This window comes from Salvelinus fontinalis, chromosome 4 (genome assembly GCF_029448725.1).
Source record: "Salvelinus fontinalis isolate EN_2023a chromosome 4, ASM2944872v1, whole genome shotgun sequence".
Lineage (NCBI taxonomy): Eukaryota > Metazoa > Chordata > Actinopteri > Salmoniformes > Salmonidae > Salvelinus > Salvelinus fontinalis.
The window spans coordinates 4,107,247-4,131,487 of record NC_074668.1 but is presented as its reverse complement, the minus strand read 5'-3'; the positions used below and the strand labels follow the sequence as shown (position 1 = coordinate 4,131,487).

General features: G+C 45.5%; 1 protein-coding gene across 3 annotated transcripts; it reads left to right on the top strand.

Annotated features, from left to right (window-relative positions):
- Positions 1 to 105: 105 nt before the first annotated feature.
- On the top strand, positions 106 to 24,139 carry pias2 (protein inhibitor of activated STAT, 2). 3 transcript variants are annotated; one of them, XM_055918638.1, is made up of 13 exons: positions 106 to 321; positions 8,866 to 9,310; positions 9,653 to 9,740; positions 14,298 to 14,348; positions 14,479 to 14,569; positions 17,082 to 17,216; positions 17,333 to 17,438; positions 17,526 to 17,599; positions 17,880 to 18,040; positions 18,684 to 18,817; positions 19,893 to 20,085; positions 20,212 to 20,354; positions 21,009 to 24,139. In XM_055918638.1, exons 2-13 carry the CDS (start codon positions 9,199 to 9,201, stop codon positions 21,242 to 21,244), a joined length of 1,524 nt encoding a protein of 507 aa, XP_055774613.1. In that variant the 5' UTR covers positions 106 to 321; positions 8,866 to 9,198; the 3' UTR covers positions 21,245 to 24,139. The 3 variants fall into 3 exon arrangements, with proteins under 3 accessions (XP_055774613.1, XP_055774611.1, XP_055774612.1); XM_055918636.1 differs by having other exon boundaries at positions 107 to 321; positions 8,866 to 9,325; XM_055918637.1 differs by lacking the exon at positions 106 to 321 and adding an exon at positions 346 to 1,731 and having other exon boundaries at positions 8,866 to 9,325.
- Positions 24,140 to 24,241: the final 102 nt, after the last annotated feature.

The following is a 24,241-nucleotide window of genomic DNA, read 5'->3' as shown; positions in this document are numbered from 1 at the left end:
CAAGGGGGATCCATTAAAAAAAAAAATCCTTCCTCTCTCGCCCTGCAAGTGCATACTCGTCAGACGTCATTGAACGTCATCGGGAGTGTCCACTTAATTTGAGGGCTGAGGGGAGAGGGTGTGTCTAAAGTGTTTGGACTGTAGCCTTAGTTTCTTATTCATTACCTCGTCCAGCTGGCGGAGGTAATGCAACCATTAACATTGGCTGCCAACCCCATGTTAAACCCCATCGAAGAAGAAGAAGAAGAAACCCCCCTGTCACATGACGTGGAGGTCTACAGTCCGACCGACGAGAAAGTGGCGGAATTTGAGGAGCTACGGGTAGGCAAACAATAACGATAGGCTGCTGCACAAGGGTTGATTTCGCTATTTTATAAATGTGTAGTGTCCGTTTAAGGTTTACAGGCGCTGGATTTTGCTTTATGTAGACGGGAAAAACATGTATAAACTGTGAGATAAGGCATGTCTGTTGTACCTAGATAACATGCCGCTTCCTAACAACAATTAGCCATCGGGTTAGTAAAGCCATATCACTAAATAGTTTAGTAACTAGCTAATATAGCTAAACATCGTTATACTGCATATAACAGGCAACGTGTTATCTGTTAGCTATATTGACATTCAAAATGTGTGAACTAGCATAGCTAGCTAGCTAACGTTACTATTATTTCCAGTGTATGCTAGTTACGTTAGCAAGATATGGACAGCTGTTGGCTAACTACACATTGGTATAAAATAAGGCCGGGTACTTTCAGAGGATTTGAGCTTGTAGACAAGGTTTTTCAGGCTGCCATTATTTACTTTGCAAACATTACTGTAATAGAATAATCAAATAAGGTATTTTAGTTAGCTACATGAAAGCTAACATGTATAGCTAGCTAGCCAACGTTAACTAGCTACCAATCGATTCAGAGGTGTATTTATTTACCGATTCTGTTGAAAAACGTTTTGCTTACAAACAAACAAACAAAAAAAACAGTTTACTCAGAGCTCTTCAACGTTACCTAAAAGCTTTTGGGTTTATAAATGGAAGTTGTAAAATATTTTAATTGTATGGTTTCCATGCGTTGCCATTCCAATCTGAGTAGTCTGCAAAGTATGTGGCACAAACTGAAGGTCTATAAATGATCGCTTCTTCCATGCTCTTAAAGTGGCGTGAAGTCCCGATTTTCTTCCAGAAATGTATATTTGTTATTAAACTCGTCCCGCGTAAATTCGAAATATGAATAACGGCCCTTACGGCGTGAGTCGTTTTTACACGCGGTACCAGAATTCAATGCTGCTGTTCCTGAATTTGATTGTTGCATTTCGCCGCTATTCTCTACACCCCTCAATGTATAAATACCGCATAGTCTGCATCATATGCGGCTTTATACAGCTTTCTTCCTATAGTAGTAGTAGCAGTGAGTATCTATAGTATTATTGTATAATTATTATTGTCATCTATATGACTTGTATTATTATCTGAAAGAGGCTTTGGTATTAGCCTGTCTGAGGGGCTGTCCGTGTGAGAGGGCGGTAAACCTGAGGCCTTAATCCGGTGTATTTGATACGATAGTGGTATAAAAAAGTGAGAGCGGAGTATGAGCATGTTGTAACATATCCCGGCTAAGGCTGACATCCTAAATACTTGTACTTCATTTTTAAATTAATTTAATTTATCACCACTGGACAAGTAGCCTACAGATGCCTGCCTCGTCACCAAGTGAGGAAGATTTCTCATCCAACGCGGTTAGTATTATGGTTTGGAGAGGTTTTAGCCTGGTCGAGGCGCAGGATAATGAGAACGGGGTGATGGATAAAGTCATGTAAGCAACAAAGTGAGGTCCTTTGTGCGTGTGATCAGATTGAACGGTACGTGTAATCAGCTATATATTGTAACCAGAGACCGTGGTATGAGTGAATCGAGGTTGTAGATAACAGTTTTATCTTAAACAATGGAGCTACACAGAATTATCTAGGTTTATGCTTTGGCGCCATCTACGGGCTGGATGCTACGTGGGTAAACCAGTTACCGTTCTCCTTCCAAAACGTGTTCACAAATATAAACTGCCAAGTATTACTAACTAGATAGTATATTCCTGGGAAAAGTCGATGTAATGTAACAACGCAAATTGTGCCCTTTAGTCGACATTATTCTACACATTAGGCTAAAGTTAGTTGAAATAATCAAATCATGTTTTCCCTAGCCAACAACCATTTGGCCAAATGATCAAACTGAACTGCGAGATTGTGTTACAAATTAAGCAATAACAAAAGTTAATTACATTTCTTCTGTTTTATTTCAGAAATGGAGCCCGGGTATCAATTCGCAGGGTTTTTTATTTTTATTCAGTTTATTAACTTCTGTGTTTGCCCCCCCCCCCCTTATTCAGTCTTAAACCCCCCCCCCCCCCATCATAGTAATATTTCCTCCATCATATCCCCCCACGATATCTTCCCCCATTTCCACCCCACATGCACCTGAAATGAAATGATTCCCCTTACACACAAACCCCACTAAAATGGTTTCAACCATTTGTCAACCCTTTTTTGCGCTACGGCTCTGTAGGTTTTGGTTGATCTGTGAGGAGTATATAACTTTTTTATTTACTTTGCAATTGGTCAAAAACTGAAGAAAAACTTGTCAAGTCATCTTCACATGCAGATTTGTAATTTTCTGAAAGTGGCCAAACTAAGTTGATATTTTCTGGGTAATGGGTAATTGTTTATTTGAGTCTTGTGCGGTGTTCAAAACAACCGGGAACTCTGGGGGGGGGTAAAATCATGGCATCAGTGCTCTTCAGGTCGGAGCTCTAGAAAGTTAATCAATTTCCCCCACTTATTTTTGAAAATCTAAGCAGTCGGAGATTTCCAAGTTCCCAGTTGTTTTGAATGCCTGCATCATAGTGAATGGCATTCTGGGATTAGGGAGTTTTCACTTGTCAATTATAAACAAACATGGCTGCCATCATAAAGAATGTAGCTGCTGTTAGCTTAGCTGACACATGTATTTTCTAAACAACATTACATGAGTACCTTGTGCTCACCAGAGATGTGGTACATTGTAAACAAGTCTAGCTGTTAGCCCTAAATACTTAATGTTTCGTTTTTTTTGTCAGCGTTATTTGCGACATACGTTCTGTTGCTACTGTACCAATCACATATTTGAGATTGTATGCTGCGAGGGCCACTCAACAATGATCACAAATATGTGATTGTACGTGTCAAAGTTTTGCAACAATAGGTGTAATGAATGCACCCCAGATGAGTTATTAGTCTCGCTAGGTTTGCTAGCTAAGTTGATCACACATTGATCAGTTGTTAGGACAGGGCTTTCCAACCCTAGTTGGAAAGAGCTACCCTGCTGTAGGTTTTTGCACCAACCCTAGTTGTAACTAACTTCATTCAGTTTATCAACCAGCGAATTATTAGAATCGGGTGCGCTAAAATTAGGGTTGGAGTGAAGACCTCCAGGAGGGTAGCTCTCCAGGAACAGGGTTTGAGTTAAAACCTCCAGGAGGGTATCTCTCCAGGAACAGGGTTTGAGTTAAAACCTCCAGGAGGGTATCTCTCCAGGAACAGGGTTTGAGTTAAAACCTCCAGGAGGGTAGCTCTCCAGGAACAGGGTTTGAGTTAAAACCTCCAGGAGGGTATCTCTCCAGGAGCAGGGTTGGAGTTTGATCTGGTCTAACTACTCCGGCCTTATTCTCAACATTTTAGATACTTAGCGGTCACATATAATAAGGATTGTAAGAAAAAAGGAAGTGCACACGTAACAGTGCTCAAGCATGGCCCATATCAGCCGGGGCTTTCCTCCTGTTCTGCTCTGCCGAGGGGCTTTCTTCCTGTTCTGCTCTGCCGGGGGGCTTTCCTCCTGTTCTTCTACACCTGCATTACTAGCTGTTTGGGGTTTTAGGCTGGGTTTCTGTACAGCACTTCGAGATATTAGCTGATGTACGAAGGGCTATATAAAATAAACTTGATTGATTGTCAAATCAAATCAAATTTATTAGTCACATACACATGGTTAGCAGATGTTAATGCGAGTGTAGCGAAATGCTTGTGCTTCTGGTTCCGACAATGCAGTAATAACAACAAGTAATCTAACCTAACAATTCCGCAACTACTAATATGTACATAAAGATATATGAATGAGTGATGGTACAGACGGCATAGGCAAGGTGCAGTAGATGGTATAGAGTACGGTATATACCTATGAGATGAGTACTGTAGGGTATGTAAACATAAAGTGGCATAGTTTAAAGTGGCTAGTGGTACATGTATTACATAAAGATGGCAAGATGCAGTAGATGATATAGAGTACAGTATATACATATACATAAGAGATGTGTAATGTAGGGTATGTAAACATTATATTAGGTGGCATTGTTTAAAGTGGCTGGTGGTACATTTTTACATAATTTCCATCAATTCCCATTTTTTAAGGTGGCTGGAGCTGAGTCAGTTTGTTGGCAGCGGCCGCTAAATGTTAGTGGTGGCTGTTTAACAGTCTGATGGCCTTGAGATAGAAGCTGTTTTTCAGTCTCTCGGTTCCTGCTTGGATGCACCTGTACTGACCTCGCCTTCTGGATGATAGCGGGGTGAACAGGTAGTGGCTTGGGTGGTTGTTGTCCTTGATGATCTTTATGGCCTTCCTGTGACATCGGGTGGTGTAGGTGTCCTGGAGGGCAGGTAGTTTGCCCCGGGTGATGCGTTCTGCCGACCTCACTACCCTCTGGAGAGCCTTACGGTTGTGTGCGGAGCAGTTGCCGTACCAGGCGGTGATACAGCCCGACAGGATGCTCTCGATTGTGCATCTGTAGAAGTTTGTGAGTGCTTTTGGTGACAAGCCGAATTTCTTCAGCCTCCTGAGGTTGAAGAGGCGCTGCTGCGCCTTCTTCACAACGCTGTCTGTGTGGGTGGACCAATTCAGTTTGTCCGTGATGTGTACACCGAGGAACTTAAAACTTTCCACCTTCTCCACTACTGACCCGTCGATGTGGATAGGGGGGAGCTCCCTCTGCTGTTTCCTGAAGTCCACAATCATCTCCTTTGTTTTGTTGACGTTGAGTGTGAGGTTATTTTCCTGACACCACACTCCGAGGGCCCTCACCTCCTCCCTGTAGGCCGTCTCGTCGTTGTTGGTAATCAAGCCTACCACTGTAGTGTCGTCCGCAAACTTGATGATTGAGTTGGAGGCGTGCATGGCCACGCAGTTGTGGGTGAACAGGGAGTACAGGAGAGGGCTCAGAACGCACCCTTGTGGGGCCCCAGTGTTGAGGATCAGCGGGGTGGAGATGTTGTTACCTACCCTCACCACCTGGGGGCGGCCCGTCAGGAAGTCCAGGACCCAGTTGCACAGGGCGGGGTCGAGGCCCAGGGTCTCGAGCTTGATGACGAGTTTGGAGGGTACTATGGTGTTAAATGCTGAGCTGTAGTCGATGAACAGCATTCTCACATAGGTATTCCTCTTGTCCAGATGGGTTAGGGCAGTGTGCAGTGTGGTTGCGATTGCGTCGTCTGTGGACCTATTGGGTCGGTAAGCAAATTGGAGTGGGTCTAGGGTGTCCGGTAGGGTGGAGGTGATATGGTCCTTGACTAGTCTCTCAAAGCACTTCATGATGACGGAAGTGAGTGCTACGGGGCGGTAGTCGTTTAGCTCAGTTACCTTAGCTTTCTTGGGAACAGGAACAATGGTGGCCCTCTTGAAGCATGTGGGAACAGCAGACTGGGCTAAGGATTGATTGAATATGTCCGTAAACACACCAGCCAGCTGGTCTGCGCATGCTCTGAGGACGCGGCTGGGAATGCCGTCTGGGCCTGCAGCCTTGCGAGGGTTAACACGTTTAAATGTTTTACTCACCTCGGCTGCAGTGAAGGAGAGCCCGCAGGTTTTGGTAGTGGGCCGTGACAGTGGCACTGTATTATCCTCAAAGCGGGCAAAAAAGGTACTTAGCCTGTCTGGGAGCAAGACATCCTGATCCGCGACGGGGCTGCTTTTCTTTTTGTAATCCGTGATAGACTGTAGACCCTGCCACATACCCCTTGTGTCTGAGCTGTTGAATTGCGATTCAATTTTGTCTCTGTACTGGGACTTAGCCTGTTTAATAGCCTTGCGGAGAGAATAGCTACACTGTGTGTATTCGGTCATGTTTCCGGTCACCTTGCCCTGGTTAAAAGCAGTGGTTCGCGCTTTCAGTTTCACGCGAATGCTGCCGTTAATCCACGGTTTCTGGTTTGGGAATGTTTTAATCGTTGCTCTGGGTACGACATCGTCAATGCACTTCCTAATGAACTCGCTCACCGAATCTGCATATTCATCACTGTTGTTGTTGGACGCCGTGCGGAACATATTCCAATCCGCGTGATCAAAGCAGTCTTGAAGCGTGGATTCAGATTGGTCGGACCAGCGTTGAACAGACCTGAGCGCGGGAGCTTGTAGTTTTAATTTCTGTTTGTAGGCTGGAATCAACAAAATGGAGTCGTGGTCAGCTTTTCCGAAAGGGGGGCGGGGGAGGGCCTTATATGCGTCGCGGAAGTTAGTATAACAATGGTCCAGAGTTCTGCCAGCCCTGGTAGCACAATCGATATGCTGATAGAATTTAGGGAGTTTTGTTTTTAGATTAGCCTTGTTAAAATCCCCAGCTACAATGAATGCAGCCTCAGGGTGTGTGGTTTCCAGTTTACAGAGAGTCAGATAGAGTTCGTTCAGGGCCATCGATGTGTCTGCTTGGGGGGGAATATATACGGCTGTGATTATGACCGAAGTGAATTCCCTTGGTAGATAATGCGGTCTACATTTGATTGTGAGGAGTTCTAGATCAGGTGAACAGAATGACTTTAGTTCCTGAGTGTTGTTATGATGGTCACACCACGTCTCGTTAATCATGAGGCATACCCCCCCGCCCCTCTTCTTACCAGAAAGATGTATGTTTCTGTCTGCGCGATGCGTGAAGAAACCAGCTGGCTGCACCGACTCCGTTAGCGTCTTTTCAGTTAGCCATGTTTCCGTGAAGCAGAGCACGTTGCAATCCCTGATGTCTCTCTCGAATGTTACCCGTGCTCGGATTTCATCGACCTTATTCTCAAGAGACTGGACATTGGCGAGTAGTATGCTAGGGAGTGGAGCGCGATGTGCTCGTCTCCGAAGCCTGACCAGGAGACCGCTACGTTTGCCCCTTTTTCGGCGTCGTGTAGCTTCGCCGGCTGGGATCAGGTCCATTGTATTGGGTGGAAGGCAAGACACTGGATCCGTTTCGGGAAAGTCATATTCCTGGTAGGAAGGGTGGTTAGTTGACGTTAATCGTATATTCAGTAGTTCCTCCCGGCTGTATGTAATGAAACTTAAGATCACCCGGGGTACCAATGTAAGAAATAACACATAGAAAAACAAAATACTGCATATTTTCCAAGGAACGCGAAGCGAGGCAGCCATCCTGTTCGGCGCCGGAAGAAGGATTGTTCTGCTCTGCCGGGGGGCTTTCTTCCTCTTCTGCTCTGCCGGGGGGCTTTCTTCCTCTTCTGCTCTGCCGGGGGGCTTTCTTCCTCTTCTGCTCTGCCGGGGGGCTTTCTTCTGCTCTGCCGGGGGGATTTCCTCCTGTTCTGCTCTGCCGGGGGGCTTTCTTCCTCTTCTGCTCTGCCGGGGGGCTGTGGGTGTAGTATGTGGGAGGGATGGGACTTCAAATCACACATGGGGGGGGGGGGGGGGGGGGGGGGATATTATCAAATGTATCATCTAAATAGTTGTATTCTGGGTAGTTTCACAATGTCAGTTCACCATTAAGTTCTAAAATACATGTTTTGTGTGTGTGCTTTTAAATAGTTGATAACCTGGCTGTGCCATGTAAGGATAAAATTACCTTTAGTCATTATAAACATCTTTTGTTCAAATATTTTCTTGAATATATTGCCTAGATGTGACAAGTTGTGCTATATATCAGTATTAATTTAAAAGCTAGCTTTTACACTTGCGTCCTCGTTAGTCTACATAGTTTTCCATTTATAAACACATTTTACAATTTCAAAATGCCGCTAATTAATAATTTGAATGAAATATAATATGGCATGAGAACCTGAGTTTTCCTTTAGTGGCAAGACGACTAGCCTCGTCATTCTTTACACTGTTTAAACAGACGACTAGCCTCGTCATTCTTTACACTGTTTAAACAGACGACTAGCCTCGTCATTCTTTACACTGTTTAAACAGACGGCTAGCCTCGTCATTCTTTACACTGTTTAAACAGACGGCTAGCCTCGTCATTCTTTACACTGTTTAAACAGACGGCTAGCCTCGTCATTCTTTACACTGTTTAAACAGACGGCTAGCCTCGTCATTCTTTACACTGTTTAAACAGACGGCTAGCCTCGTCATTCTTTACACTGTTTAAACAGACGGCTAGCCTCGTCATTCTTTACACTGTTTAAACAGACGGCTAGCCTCGTCATTCTTTACACTGTTTAAACAGACGGCTAGCCTCGTCATTCTTTACACTGTTTAAACAGACGGCTAGCCTCGTCATTCTTTACACTGTTTAAACAGACGGCTAGCCTCGTCATTCTTTACACTGTTTAAACAGACGGCTAGCCTCGTCATTCTTTACACTGTTTAAACAGACGGCTAGCCTCGTCATTCTTTACACTGTTTAAACAGACGGCTAGCCTCGTCATTCTTTACACTGTTTAAACAGACGGCTAGCCTCGTCATTCTTTACACTGTTTAAACAGACGGCTAGCCTCGTCATTCTTTACACTGTTTAAACAGACGGCTAGCCTCGTCATTCTTTACACTGTTTAAACAGACGGCTAGCCTCGTCATTCTTTACACTGTTCAAACAGATGAACATTGCTGCCTTACATTGACATGTGTATCCTCATGTCTTCCAGAGCATGGTATCCCGTTTCGGAGTGTCTGAGCTACACGTGTTACTGGGCTTCACCGGGCGAAAAACACGAGCGGTCGCAAGCACCCCCTAAAGAACGCCTTCTGCAGTCCAGCCCACAATCAAGGAACATAATCAACGGTTCCCACCCCAGGGCGGTAGACGATAGTCTCCCTGACTCGGCGTTCCATCAAGTCAACATTCTTCTAGGCAGAGGAAGGTGTTGGTGTTACCGTGGTGAGTTGGCGTTACCGTGGTGAGTTCTGACCTCGGTGACCTGTCTCCCTGGTCTCTGATTCGCTGGTGCTCAACGAGGAGACCAAATAAGGAGTTGAGGATGAACCTCCAGCAGCCCGCCCCTCTCATCCCCCCTGTCCACCCAGACATCCAGATGAAGTCCCTGCCGTTCTACGACGTGTTGGACATTCTCGTCAAACCCTCCAGCCTGGGTCAGTGTCTCTCTGGTAAATCAATCTACGTGGACCTCTACCATATTACTAGGCAGGCTTTATGTTACTGGTGACGTGAATGATGACTGCTAGACTCTGATTAGGTTGTGGTTTGTTCATGTTGGTTCTCAATCTGTCTGTTTTCTTGGTGTCTATTCCATTTTTTTGAACCTGAAACCATCCTGTAGTCTCAAGTTGTCATAGATCCAGTGATTGTTGTTGTCAACATCATATCTTTCTGGATACTGGCCAGGCTTGACATTACTGACCAAAGAACTGCAATGAAGTGTCTGAATGTTTATTTGTTGTTGCATCGTGTCACAATCTGACGTCTTTTATTAGGAGCCAGTGCTGTTCAGAGGTACAACCAAGATAAGTACTTCATCTTCGCCTTAACGCCTCAACAAGTCAGGGAGGTGTGCATCTCCAGGTATGGCCTCCTCCATTTGGCTCTGCTCTATGCCCTGCTATACTCCTGCCCTGCTATACTCCTGCCCTGCTATACTCTAGCGTACTCTGCTATACTCTACCCTCACTAGCGTACCCTAGCGTACTCTACCCTAGCGTACTCTACCCTAGCGTACTCTACTCTAGCGTACCCTGCTATACTCTACCCTAGCATACTCTACCCTAGCATACTCTACTCTAGCGTACTCTGCTATATTCTACCCTACTCTGCTATATTCTACTCTACTCTAGCGTACCCTGCTATACTCTACTCTAGCGTACTCTGCTATATTCTACCCTACTCTAGCGTACTCTGCTATATTCTACCCCACTCTAGCGTACCCTACTCTGCTATATACTCTACTCTAGCGTACCCTGCTATACCCTGCTAACTCTACTTGTATCCTACCCTACTGCACCCTATCCTACCCTGCTAACTCTACTGCACCCTATCCTACCCTGCTAACTCTACTGTACCCTACTGCACCCTATCCTACCCTGCTAACTCTACTGTACCCTACTGCACCCTATCCTACCCTGCTAACTCTACTGTACCCTACTGCACCCTATCCTACCCTGCTAACTCTACTGTACCCTACTGCACCCTATCCTACCCTGCTAACTCTACTGTGCTCTACTGCACCCTATCCTACCCTGCTAACTCTACTGTACCCTACTGCACCCTATCCTACCCTGCTAACTCTACTGTGCCCTACTGCACCCTATCCTACCCTGCTAACTCTACTGTGCTCTACTGCACCCTATCCTACCCTGCTAACTCTACTGTACCCTACTGCACCCTATCCTACCCTGCTAACTCTACTGTGCCCTACTGCACCCTATCCTACCCTGCTAACTCTACTGTACCCTACTGCACCCTATCCTACCCTGCTAACTCTACTGTACCCTACTGCACCCTATCCTACCCTGCTAACTCTACTGTACCCTACTGCACCCTATCCTACCCTGCTAACTCTACTGTGCCCTACTGCACCCTATCCTACCCTGCTAACTCTACTGTGCTCTACTGCACCCTATCCTACCCTGCTAACTACTGCACCCTATCCTACCCTGCTAACTCTACTGTACCCTACTGCACCCTATCCTACCCTGCTAACTCTACTGTGCCCTACTGCACCCTATCCTACCCTGCTAACTCTACTGTACCCTACTGCACCCTATCCTACCCTGCTAACTCTACTGTGCTCTACTGTACCCTACCCTACTGCACCCTATCCTACCCTGCTAACTCTACTGTGCTCTACTGCACCCTATCCTACCCTGCTAATTCTACTGTGCCCTACTGCACCCTATCCTACCCTGCTAACTCTACTGTGCTCTACTGCACCCTATCCTACCCTGCTAACTCTACTGTGCTCTACTGCACCCTATCCTACCCTGCTAACTCTACTGTACCCTACTGCACCCTATCCTACCCTGCTAACTCTACTGTACCCTACTCTACTGTACCCTACTCTACTGTACCCTACTCTACTGTACCCTACTCTACTGTACCCTACTCTACTGTACCCTACTCTACTGTACCCTATCCTACTGTACCCTACTCTACTGTACCCTATCCTACTGTGCTCTACCCTACTGCACCCTATCCTACCCTGCTAACTCTACTGTGCTCTACTGCACCCTATCCTACCCTGCTAACTCTACTGTACCCTACTGCACCCTATCCTACCCTGCTAACTCTACTGTGCTCTACTGTACCCTATCCTACCCTGCTAACTCTACTGTACCCTATCCTACTGTACCCTATCCTACTGTACCCTATCCTACTGTACCCTACTCTACTGTACCCTACCCTACTGCACCCTATCCTACCCTGCTAACTCTACTGTGCTCTACTGCACCCTATCCTACCCTGCTAATTCTACTGTGCCCTACTGCACCCTATCCTACCCTGCTAACTCTACTGTGCTCTACTGCACCCTATCCTACCCTGCTAACTCTACTGTGCTCTACTGCACCCTATCCTACCCTGCTAACTCTACTGTACCCTACTGCACCCTATCCTACCCTGCTAACTCTACTGTACCCTACTCTACTGTACCCTACTCTACTGTACCCTACTCTACTGTACCCTACTCTACTGTACCCTATCCTACTGTACCCTATCCTACTGTACCCTACTCTACTGTACCCTATCCTACTGTGCTCTACCCTACTGCACCCTATCCTACCCTGCTAACTCTACTGTGCTCTACTGCACCCTATCCTACCCTGCTAACTCTACTGTACCCTACTGCACCCTATCCTACCCTGCTAACTCTACTGTGCTCTACTGTACCCTATCCTACCCTGCTAACTCTACTGTACCCTATCCTACTGTACCCTATCCTACTGTACCCTATCCTACTGTACCCTATCCTACTGTACCCTACTCTACTGTACCCTATCCTACTGTACCCTACTCTACTGTACCCTATCCTACTGTGCTCTACCCTACTGCACCCTATCCTACCCTGCTACTCTACTGTGCTCTACTGTACCCTATCCTACTGTACCCTATCCTACTGTACCCTATCCTACTGTACCCTACCCTACTGTACCCTACCCTACTGTACCCTACTCTACTGTACCCCATTCTACTGTACCCCATCCTACTGTACCCCATCCTACTGTACCCTATCCTACTGTACCCTACTGTACCCTACCCTACTGTACCCTACCCTACTGTACCCTATCCTACTGTACCCTATCCTACTGTGCTCTACTCTACTGTACCCTATCCTACTGTGCTCTGCTCTACTGTACCCTATCCTACTGTGCTCTACTCTACTGTACCCTACTGTACCCTATCCTACTGTGCTCTACTCTACTGTACCCTACCCTACTGTACCCTATCCTACTGTGCTCTACTCTACTGTACCCTACTGTACCCTACCCTACTGTACCCTACCCTACTGTACCCTACCCTACTGTACCCTATCCTACTGTGCTCTACTCTACTGTACCCTATCCTACTGTGCTCTACTGTACCCTATCCTACTGTACCCTATCCTACTGTACCCTACTCTACTGTACCCTACTCTACTGTACCCTACTTTACTGTACCCCATCCTACTGTACCCTATCCTACTGTACCCTACTGTACCCTACCCTACTGTACCCTATCCTACTGTACCCTATCCTACTGTACCCTATCCTACTGTGCTCTACTCTACTGTACCCTATCCTACTGTACCCTATCCTACTGTGCTCTGCTCTACTGTACCCTATCCTACTGTGCTCTACTCTACTGTACCCTACTGTACCCTATCCTACTGTGCTCTACTCTACTGTACCCTACTGTACCCTATCCTACTGTGCTCTACTCTACTGTACCCTACTGTATCCTACCCTACTGTACCCTATCCTACTGTGCTCTACTCTACTGTACCCTATCCTACTGTGCTCTACTGTACCCTACCCTACTGTACCCTACCCTACTGTACCCTACCCTACTGTACCCTATCCTACTGTGCTCTACTGTACCCTACTGTACCCTATCCTACTGTGCTCTACTGTACCCTACCCTACTGTACCCTATCCTACTGTGCTCTACTGTACCCTAACCTACTGTACCCTATCCTACTGTGCTCTACTCTACTGTACCCTACTCTACTGTAACCTATCCTACTGTGCTCTACTCTACTGTACCCTACCCTACTGTACCCTATCCTACTGTGCTCTACTCTACTGTACCCTACTCTACTGTACCCTATCCTACTGTGCTCTACTGTACCCTACCCTACTGTAACCTACCCTACTGTACCCTACCCTACTGTACCCTATCCTACTGTGCTCTACTGCACCCTACCCTACTGTACCCTACCCTACTGTACCCTACCCTACTGTACCCTATCCTACTGTACCCTACTGTACCCTATCCTACTGTGCTCTACTCTACTGTACCCTATCCTACTGTGCTCTGCTCTACTGTACCCTACTCTACTGTACCCTATCCTACTGTGCTCTACTCTACTGTACCCTATCCTACTGTACCCTATCCTACTGTGCTCTACTGTACCCTACTCTACTGAACCCTATCCTACTGTGCTCTACTCTACTGTACCCTATCCTACTGTACCCTATCCTACTGTGCTCTACTGTACCCTACTCTACTGTACCCTATCCTACTGTACTCTACTCTACTGTACCCTATCCTACTGTGCTCTACTCTACTGTACCCTATCCTACTGTGCTCTACTCTACTGTACCCTATCCTACTGTACCCTACTCTACTGTACCCTATCCTACTGTGCTCTACTGTACTCTACTCTACTGTACCCTATCCTACTGTGCTCTACTCTACTGTACCCTATCCTACTGTACCCCATCCTCCTGTACCCTATCCTACTGTGCTCTACTGTACCCTATCCTACTGTGCTCTACTGTACCCTACCCTACCCCATCCTACTGTACCCCATCCTACTGTACCCCATCCTACTGTACCCCATCCTACTGTGCTCTCGCACCACTACTGAGTCTTCCTGCAACATTCCATAGTAGTTCTGTTTCTAATTGTATTGGTTCTTTCTTAAAGGGACTTTTTACCAGGTGGCAGAAGAGACTATATGGTTCAGATACAGCTGAGGTGAGTGTACAGATTGCGGCGATCATTCCAATATGCACGTAGACACATCGAGTCCCAGGAACAGATTCACTGAACTGCTTTCTGGGAATGTTTTTCTTTCTGCTCCTCCTTTTTTTTTTTTGCTTTTTAGGTTCTGTCTTTCAGAAACCAGTTGTCCCCAAGAAGACAACTACCCTAATAGTCTCTGCATTAAAGTCAATGGGAAGCTGTTCCCTCTTCCGGTATGTACTGGTTTCTTCAACTGGTCTAGGACCCAGGTCCCTTCTGTCTGTGTTATTTTATTCATTATGATCTAAACAGCCGAAACTGATCCTAGATCAGCACTGTCTATTGTGAGACTATTTGTGAATATGGGCTCTGATATAATTCAGAAACATTATTTTATTTCTATGTAGTTATATGAATAATATAAGGTAATTTTTTTTTTTTTTAAACATAGTGGTTCTTTTTTTAGAAGTAGCATCACCGTAGAATTCTATGGCACTTTATATAACTGTCAGCCATTGTTGCCACCACCAGAGGGCATCTTTGAGAAGTGAAGTTATTGACATGACATGGAGCTGTTGGCTTAAAAGTCCAGTTTACTGTAGCTGTTATAGCGTAACTTACTTATTGGCGTAAAGGCCTACTTTATAAGGCTACAGTAAGCATTACAAGTCATCCATATCTTTAAATACAGTCATGTATTTTAGTTATAAAACAAAATACCAACGGGAGCCTTTTAATAATTAAACAATGAATAAACCGTAACATGTCGGCTAAAGCGATAGAGTTCACGAATGCATTTGACTGTTTTTAATATTGGCTGTGAGACTCTAAAATCCTCTTTGTTAGAACCCACTAAATGGGATTGATTATAATTTGTTTTTAAATTATTATTGTATTCGTTTTTGTTTATAATGTTAAATTTAGCTGAATTAAATTATTTATATTATGGTGTTTCTATTCCAAGAAAAACAAAAATGCATTTTACAGTAGCCTATGTAGGCCTCGGGGTTTCCATTAGGACAATATGGCGCTGTACAACATGACCGGTAGGGAGTAGGCCTAGGCTACCAAGTAACTTAGTGAAGAGCAAAATTATCCTAACATTTCCACACCCTAATTCTAGTCTAACCAATACCCAAACAGAGATTGGGTGAAAATAAAAATCTGATTTTGATTTATCAAGACCAGTCTCCTTGTTTGTCTCAGAGCAGCGTCAAACGGGGCTGAAATAGTTGACCACACGTTGGGTATGTTATTACTTCAAATCCTATAATAACAATTGGATGATTTTGGGAGTTTCAGTAAGCAACAACTTGTTGCCTTCATTAGCTTACTATATTCCAGTATTTCTGTCATTCAGTGATATTTATTCCCATAGTAATGTGTTATGTATCCATTCAGATGAGGTTAGAAAACAGTGCAATTTGGTGGGCTGTGCAAAGAGATGGGTGAAGTGACATGTCTCACAAACATCCATTAATACGTTTAATGTCCCTAAATTAATCAAGAGTCTATTGTCCTGCTGATAAAAAAAATTAAAAAAACAGCATCTACAATGGTACAAATATAGTATTGGATAAAAAATAACCATCCTTCCTCTCAAGAGAATGAACATTAGTTACACTAACTGGTATAATCACACAATTGTAAAAAATAAAATAAAAAAGGTAAGAGCTAGAAGTGAAGAAAGTTAACCCTCTACATACACATTTATTGTATTTACACACAACAGGAATATTATAAAAGTGACAAGTATTTGTTCTGACTTACATTTGGTCAAAAATGCAGAAATATCCCTGCCAAATAAACCGGTCTGATCTCCACGAAAGCCAACCAACTGAGAAATAAGTTTCATTTTTTTAATACTAACTTGTGGTTGCCATGGTGAATATTCCAATACTAGTTGGTAGGAAACATCATAGGAAGCAGAGTAGAGATTCCGGTAAAAAATAAATACTGGCAGATCAATAAAATGCCCTTGTAGATCTAATTAAATTTAGTGGAGTCTATATTAATATCTAAGGTGCTTTTTATACAATTTATAATACATTTATTATTAACCCTGCATATATTTGTAAGGGTTGATGCATTTTTTTGTTAGGGCAAATCTGATCTGTGATATTGAGTTAGAAAAAGGTACGTCTTTAGAGTACTTACGTATTGAATACATTGCAAGTTTGCCCTTTTTTTGGGCCATTAGGCTAAACTTTACAATAGATGATGTGGTCAGTCAGAGTTGAGTTCTGTCAGTCTAACGACGGCAAAGAAGGCCTTTTTTCATATAGAGGGGCTGTCACTCTTCCACTCTGTGGTAAATAAAGAACGTTTGTTATTTACAGTGATTTAATTTCTGTTTTTAGAGGGAGAGAAACAAAAAGGCCCACTGTGCCCATTTTCCTAAAATTGTCAGTCCTCATATCAAGTGTAATTGAGCCGTTTTTGTATTTACCCAAGTTCCCCCTCAACTCCAAGACCGCTGCCAGCTAATACATTCTCTTCCTGATGCAGAACTCTTGTGCCAGAGAGGAGAGATTTTCAGACTAAAACATTCACACCTCCATTAATTTCAACAGTTTAGACTACTGATAGATCCGTGTTTTAACTCCCCCTTGTGATAGTGTGGTGCAATAACAGAATGCCACCATCTACCACTAAACGGTCGCAGCATAAGCTCAACCTTTTTTTAAAGGGGAAAAACTTGATGGGAAAGTTGGTAACGCTGATACGGCAATGTTTTGTTTTTAGGGTTACGCCCCTCCCCCTAAAAATGGAGTGGAACAGAAGAGACCGGGAAGACCTCTAAACATCACCTCATTGGTCCGATTGTCCTCTGCAGTACCCAATCAGATCTCTATAACGTGGGCACCTGAAATCGGAAAGGTAAGCAACTAACATTGAGGATCAACGTACTCTTCATTATTTTATTTATAGTAGTGGCAACTTCCTGAATTATTGCCTGATGATGTTCGTATAATTCAATTTCTGACGTGTTTCAGACGTACTCCGTGTTGGTGTATCTGGTGAGGCAGCTCACCTCTCCTCTACTGCTGCAGAGGCTCAGGATGAAGGGCATCAGAAACCCAGACCACTCTAGAGCGCTGAGTAAGTGCACGCTCATGCACGCTTGCTTCCACACGTTACTGTGTTTAATCTGTAATGCACCTGATATCTTGATCTTTCCTCTTGCAGTAAAGGAGAAGCTGACAGCAGACCCTGATAGTGAGATTGCTACAACCAGTCTAAGAGTGTCTCTCATGTGCCCCGTAAGTAAAAACCTGCTGGAAACAAGTGCATCTGATAGTTTGATATAATTAAATAGCAGAAAGATTTACTGATTAATTAACTCTGCTTCTTTCACTATCATTCTCTCCCATATCTCCCCTCTCTCCTCCCCCTCTCTCCTCCCCCTCTCTCCTCCCCCTCTCTCCTCCCCCTCTCTCCTCCCCCTCTCTCCTCCCCCTCTCTCTTCCCCCTCTCTCTTCCCCCTCTCTCTTCCCCCTCTCTCTTCCCCTTCTCTCCTTCTCTCCTCCCATATCTCTCCAGCTGGGTAAGATGCGCCTGACAGTGCCGTGTCGAGCTCTCACCTGTTCCCACCTGCAGTGTTTCGACGCGGCCCTCTACCTGCAGATGAATGAGAAGAAACCCACCTGGGTCTGTCCTGTCTGTGACAAAAAGGCCCCCTACGAGAGCCTGATCATCGACGGGTTGGTACCTCTCTCTAATAATTATCATAATACCTGGGTCTGTCGTGTCTGTGACAAAAAGGTCACCTACGAGAGCCTGATCATCGACGGGTTGGTACCGCTCTCTAATAATTATCATAATACCTGGGTCTGTCCTGTCTGTGACAAAAAGATCACCTACGAGAGCCTCATCATCGACGGGTCAATGAGAGGGAAACTACTGTTAGACTTCTCATTAGATTATTTTGTATTATTTAAATAAAATATTCAATTGATATTGCAGCGGCAATGATCTTCTAACTTGCCTTGGGTGTTTTAGCTGAGGTTCAAAAACGTCTCTGAATGGTGTAGAACTGTAGTGTTCTATGGAATGTCAACACGGAACACGGAACTCTCTGTCTGTCTCTGTCAGGTTGTTCATGGAGATTCTGAACGACAACTGTAGTGTTCTATGGAATGTCAACACGGAACACGGAACTCTCTGTCTCTCTGTCAGGTTGTTCATGGAGATTCTGAACGACAACTGTAGTGTTCTATGGAATGTCAACACGGAACACGGAACTCTCTGTCTCTCTGTCAGGTTGTTCATGGAGATTCTGAACGACAACTGTAGTGTTCTATGGAATGTCAACACGGAACACGGAACTCTCTGTCTCTCTGTCAGGTTGTTCATGGAGATTCTAAACGACTGTTCCGACGTGGATGAGATCAAGTTCCAGGAAGACGGGACCTGGTGTCCCATGAGACCAAAGAAAGAGGCCCTCAGTGTGTCCTCAACCTGTATCCCCAAAATAGAACGTAAGTCAAGCAGAATATATATATATATATTTATTTTCTTTTTTATAGAATTGGGAATAATTATAAATCTGTGGATGTGGATCGGTAATAACTATAAATCTGTGGATGTGGATCGGTAATAACTATAAATCATTTGGATGGCGGTATTCATGTGTTCCAGCCATTTACAGTGAGCCCGTCGCTGCTGTAATTATCTTTAGTATACCTAAATTAGGAACACCGTTTTATGGCGTGTTTCGCAAAAAAAAGGTGTGTCGTGGAAATATTCAGTCAATAATATTTCTCAAATACCGGAGCTTCGGAGTTCAAATAGACTTTTATTACGAAGTAATATAAGCCGGGCTGGTTCAGGAAGTAACTGCCTATCCAGCCTTGGCACACACTTTTTTTTTTTTTTTTTTAACAGGTTTCATCCTTACATCACACACACAGTAACTCCTCTTTATGTTCATGATTCATCCCATCTGGCATTTAGCCACCGTTATCTTCTTGACTTGCACTAAGTTTAGTTTTGGATTCACATTAGGGCGTAGAAACATTAAAGCCATAACACTCCTCAGACAGGTGCATGTCTAATGACGTAGACACACACACACACACACACACACACACACACACACACACACACACAGAGAGAGCGCTCTCATCCTGCTGACTTCTATGAAGTATATAATAGGCACGTGTGTACTGGAAAATGTCCAATGGGTGTCCCACGGATTTGAACGTTCTTAGCATGGCGGCACCTATGTGTTGGCTTTATATCAGTCAATATAACGCACGGTATTGGGGTTTACACATGGTTAACGACTGCCACGATGTTTTCACATTTTCTGTATTTAGAGAACCACATTATTGAAAAAATTTTAGAGACCGGATTAGAGACCGGATTAGAGACCGGATTAGAGACCGGATTAGAGACCGGATTAGAGACAGGATTAGTTTACTGCGTCTTTCTCCCAGAGCATCCGTTGTTGAGTCACCTAACACTCCGCATATAGAATTACAGAATTCCTTAACTACCGTTTTTAACCTGTCGATTAAATACATTTTAACCCCTAATCGCCCCACCCCCCAGCACGTCAGTGTGCGGTGGTCCCTCCCCACAGAGAGCCCAGCTCGACCAATAAGAAGGCAGACGTGATCGACCTGACCCTAGAGAGCTCGTCAGAGGACGACGACGACGACGACGAGGATGAGGTGGAGCCTGACCCGCCACTCAAGAAGAGATGCCTGTTCATGTCCAAGACGGAGGAGATGCACGCCAAGGGGTGAGTTAACTAGCGTGTTCACTTACTGCGTCTTTTAAGGGGTCAATATGGCCTTCAAAATCAACCAATCACACGAGGACGCTGTGTCTTAATCGATCTCTCCCTTGACTGTTTCTAATCCTCAAGAGTGCTGTCCTATCAGCCGTCGGCGGTGTGCCTGCCAAACGTACACGCCCTGGACACATCATCCTACCTGACGAACTCGCTAGCTGACTATACAGTCCCCTTCCACCACTCCACCATGTCCACCGTCCCTACGGACATGCAGAGTAAGTCACATCTGTCCACCGTCCCTACGGACACGCAGAGTAAGTCACCCCCCCCCTGTCCACCGTCCCTACGGACACGCAGAGTAAGTCACCCGTCCCTACGGACACGCAGAGTAAGTCACCCGTCCCTACGGACACGCAGAGTAAGTCACCCGTCCCTACGGACACGCAGAGTAAGTCACCCGTCCCTACGGACACGCAGAGTAAGTCACCCGTCCCTACGGACACGCAGAGTAAGTCACCCGTCCCTACGGACACGCAGAGTAAGTCACCCGTCCCTACGGACACGCAGAGTAAGTCACCCGTCCCTACGGACACGCAGAGTAAGTCACCCGTCCCTACGGACACGCAGAGTAAGTCACCCGTCCCTACGGACACGCAGAGTAAGTCACCCGTCCCTACGGACACGCAGAGTAAGTCTTTGTTTCCGTAATCAGGAGGGAATGTGCATTGAAGTGAATCCTACAACCAGTATTTCTGGCAAAACCCTGTGAATATCCCGAACCTAGTTGGAGCTTTGACCTCTTTGTCCTGTCCGATCAAACGATGACACGCTTTGTCTGGTAATATCCAGGTCTGTGATGTAGCTTGTGAGTTCAGAGGAGGAGCGTGAAACAATCTCCCCCCCCCCCCCCCCCCCCCTGTCTCACCTAGGTCTGGATCTGTTCTCGCTGATCCAAGGTGACCCGCAGCATTACAGAGCCCCAATGTTCCTGGACGACCTGACCAGCAGCCTGCAGGGTGCCACCACCAGCGCCGGCCTGGTGTCCTCTTCTAGCCAATACGAGCCCAGCGCCCACCTCTTCTCCGCCGCCTCTTACCAAACCGGGGTTATTACCGGGGGAGGGGTAGGGTCCAACAGCATCTCGGACATCATCTCATTGGACTGATTTTTGTCTTGTCACTCAAAGGAGCCGTCTATCATAAGCCTTCAATTGACTGTATCCCGAAATGGCATCTTCGCCCCCTATATAGTGCACTACTTTTGGGCCGTCCAGCAGAAAGTAGTGCACTATATATGTGCATCAGAAATGGCACTATGTCCATAGGCCTTCACCACTGAGACAGACTGTGTGTCAGTAAAGATGCATTCCCTTCTTTCACCAGACCCCTGCTTTGTAGGTCAGAGTTGATAAAATAATAAGATAGTCAGGAGGCCCCCTCGCCCGGCAGACTCCACGTTGACTGAGGTGGGCCCCCCCTCGCCCGGCAGACTCCACGTTGACTGAGGTGGGCCCCCCCTCGCCCGGCAGACTCCACGTTGACTGAGGTGGGCCCCCCCTCGCCCGGCAGACTCCACGTTGACTGAGGTGGGCCCCCCCTCGCCCGGCAGACTCCACGTTGACTGAGGTGGGCCCCCCCTCGCCCGGCAGACTCCACGTTGACCGAGGTGGGCCCCCCCTCGCCCGGCAGACTCCACGTTGACCGAGGTGGGCCCCCCCTCGCCCGGCAGACTCCACGTTGACCGAGGTGGGCCCCCCCCTCGCCCGGCAGACTCCACGTTGACCGAGGTGGGCCCCCCCTCGCCCGGCAGACTCCACGTTGACCGAGGTGGGCCCCCCCTCGCCCGGCAGACTCCACGTTGACCGAGGTGGGCCCCCCCTCGCCCGGCAGACTCCACGTTGACCGAGGTGGGCCCCCCCTCGCCCGGCAGACTCCACGTTGACCGAGGTGGGCCCCCCCTCGCCCGGCAGACTCCACGTTGACCGAGGCGGGCCCCCCCTCGCCCGACAGACTCCACGTTGACCGAGGCGGGCCCCCCCTCGCCCGACAGACTCCACGTTGACCGAGGCGGGCCCCCCCTCGCCCGACAGACTCCACGTTGACTGAGGTAATGTGGAACAGAAGATTGCCTTTTCTATTGGATGAACTGACATGGAAGCGTTCAGCAGGAAATGGGACTCTGGTTGACAGTGTGGATGGTTTGAAAACGGTTGTGTGTCAGTACCTAGGAGGAGTTATCCCAAGGCAGCTCATTGTTGTATTACTAATTAGGGGTTCAAGGAGCAACACTTTGTATAACTCCATTGTACGGTACGAGTGTTCATACCCATTGATATATTACATATTTTGTTACATCCTAAATTCAGAATGGATTCCATAGATATTTCCCCCCCCCCCCCGCCCATCTACACACAAATACCCCATAATGTCAGTGACAACATATTTTTAAACATATGTGCAAATTTATTGAAAATTACATCATTTTCCTAAGTATTTTTTTTTTTTTACCCCTGAGTCAATACATGTTAGAACCACATCAGTCTTTCTGGGTGAGTCTCTAAGAGCTTTTCACACCTGGACTGTACAGTATTTGTTCTTAAAAATAAAAATAAAAAATCAAGCTCTGTCAAGTTGGTTGTTGATCATTGCTTGACAGACGTTTTCAAGTCTTGTCATAGATTTTCAACCAGATTTATGTCAAAACTGTAACTGGGACACTCAGGGAACATTCAATGTCTTCATAAATAACTCCAGTGTATATTTGGCCTTGTGTTTTAGGTTATTGTCCTGCTAAACAGTGAAATTAGTCTCTGTGTCTGTTGGGGGGAAAAAACAGACTGAACCATGGTTTCCCTCTAGGATTTTGCCTGTGCTTAGCTCCTATTCTGTTTGTTTTTATCATCCTCGTCCTTGCAGTTGACAAGCATACCCATAACAGGATGCAGCTCACACCGTGCTTGAACATATGAAGAGTGGTACAGAGTAATGTGAGGTGTTAGATTCACCTCAAACATAACACTTTGTATTCAGGACACAAACGTATTTCTTTCCCACCATTTTTTTTTTTTTTTTTCAGTATTACTTTAGTGTCTTTCGTTGCAAACAGGAAGCATGTGTTTTGGGAATATTTTTTATTCTGTACAGGACTTCCTCCTTTTCACTCTGTCATTTAGGTTAATATTGTGGAGTAACTACGATGTCGTTGATCCATCCTCCTACCACAGTCATTAAATTCTGTAACTGTTTTAAAGTCACCGTTGGCATCATGTTTCCTTCCTCCGGCAAAGGAGTTGGGTATCTTTGTAGTGACTGGGTGTATTGATACACCAACCAAAGTGTAATTACACTGAACAAAAATATGAAACGTAACCTGTGAAGTGTTGGTCCCGTGTTTCATGAGTTGAAATAAGAGCCCTGAAATGTGCCAAATGCTTGTACAAATTTCTTTACATCCTTGTTACTGAACATTTCTCCTTTGCCAAGATATGCCACACCTGACAGGTGGATGGATTATCTAGAAGCTGGTTAAACGGCATGATCATTCATTACACAGGTGCACCTTGTATCGGGGACAATAAAAGGCCACACAACACAATGTCACAGATGTCTCAAGTTTGAGGGAGCACGCAATTGGCATGCTGACTGAAGGAATATCCACCAGAGCTGTGGCCAGAGAATCGAATGCTCATGTCTCTACCATAAGCCACCTCCAACATCATTTTAGAGAATTTGGCAGTACGTCCAACCGGCCTGAACTGCAGACCACGTGATTTAAAAAAAATCAAATCAAATTTTATTGAATCTTTATTTAACATGTAACCACTCCGGCCCAGGACCTCCACATCTGGCTTCTTCACCTGTCGGATTGTCTGAGACCAGCCACCCGGACAGCTGATTTTCTGATCCGCTCCCCTACTTATTTTTAAGGTATCTGTGACCCAACAGATGCATATCTGTATTCCCAGTCATGTGAAATCTATAGATTTAGCGCCTAATTAATTTATCTCAATTGACTGTTTTCCTTAAATGAACTGTAACTCAGTAAAATATTTGAAATTGTTGCATGTGTTTTATTTTTTTGTTCACTGTACATCAGAAGCATATTACAGGATCTGTTTTGAGTTCTGATATTTGGCAAGTGTGGTAAGGAGTACGAAAGAAGG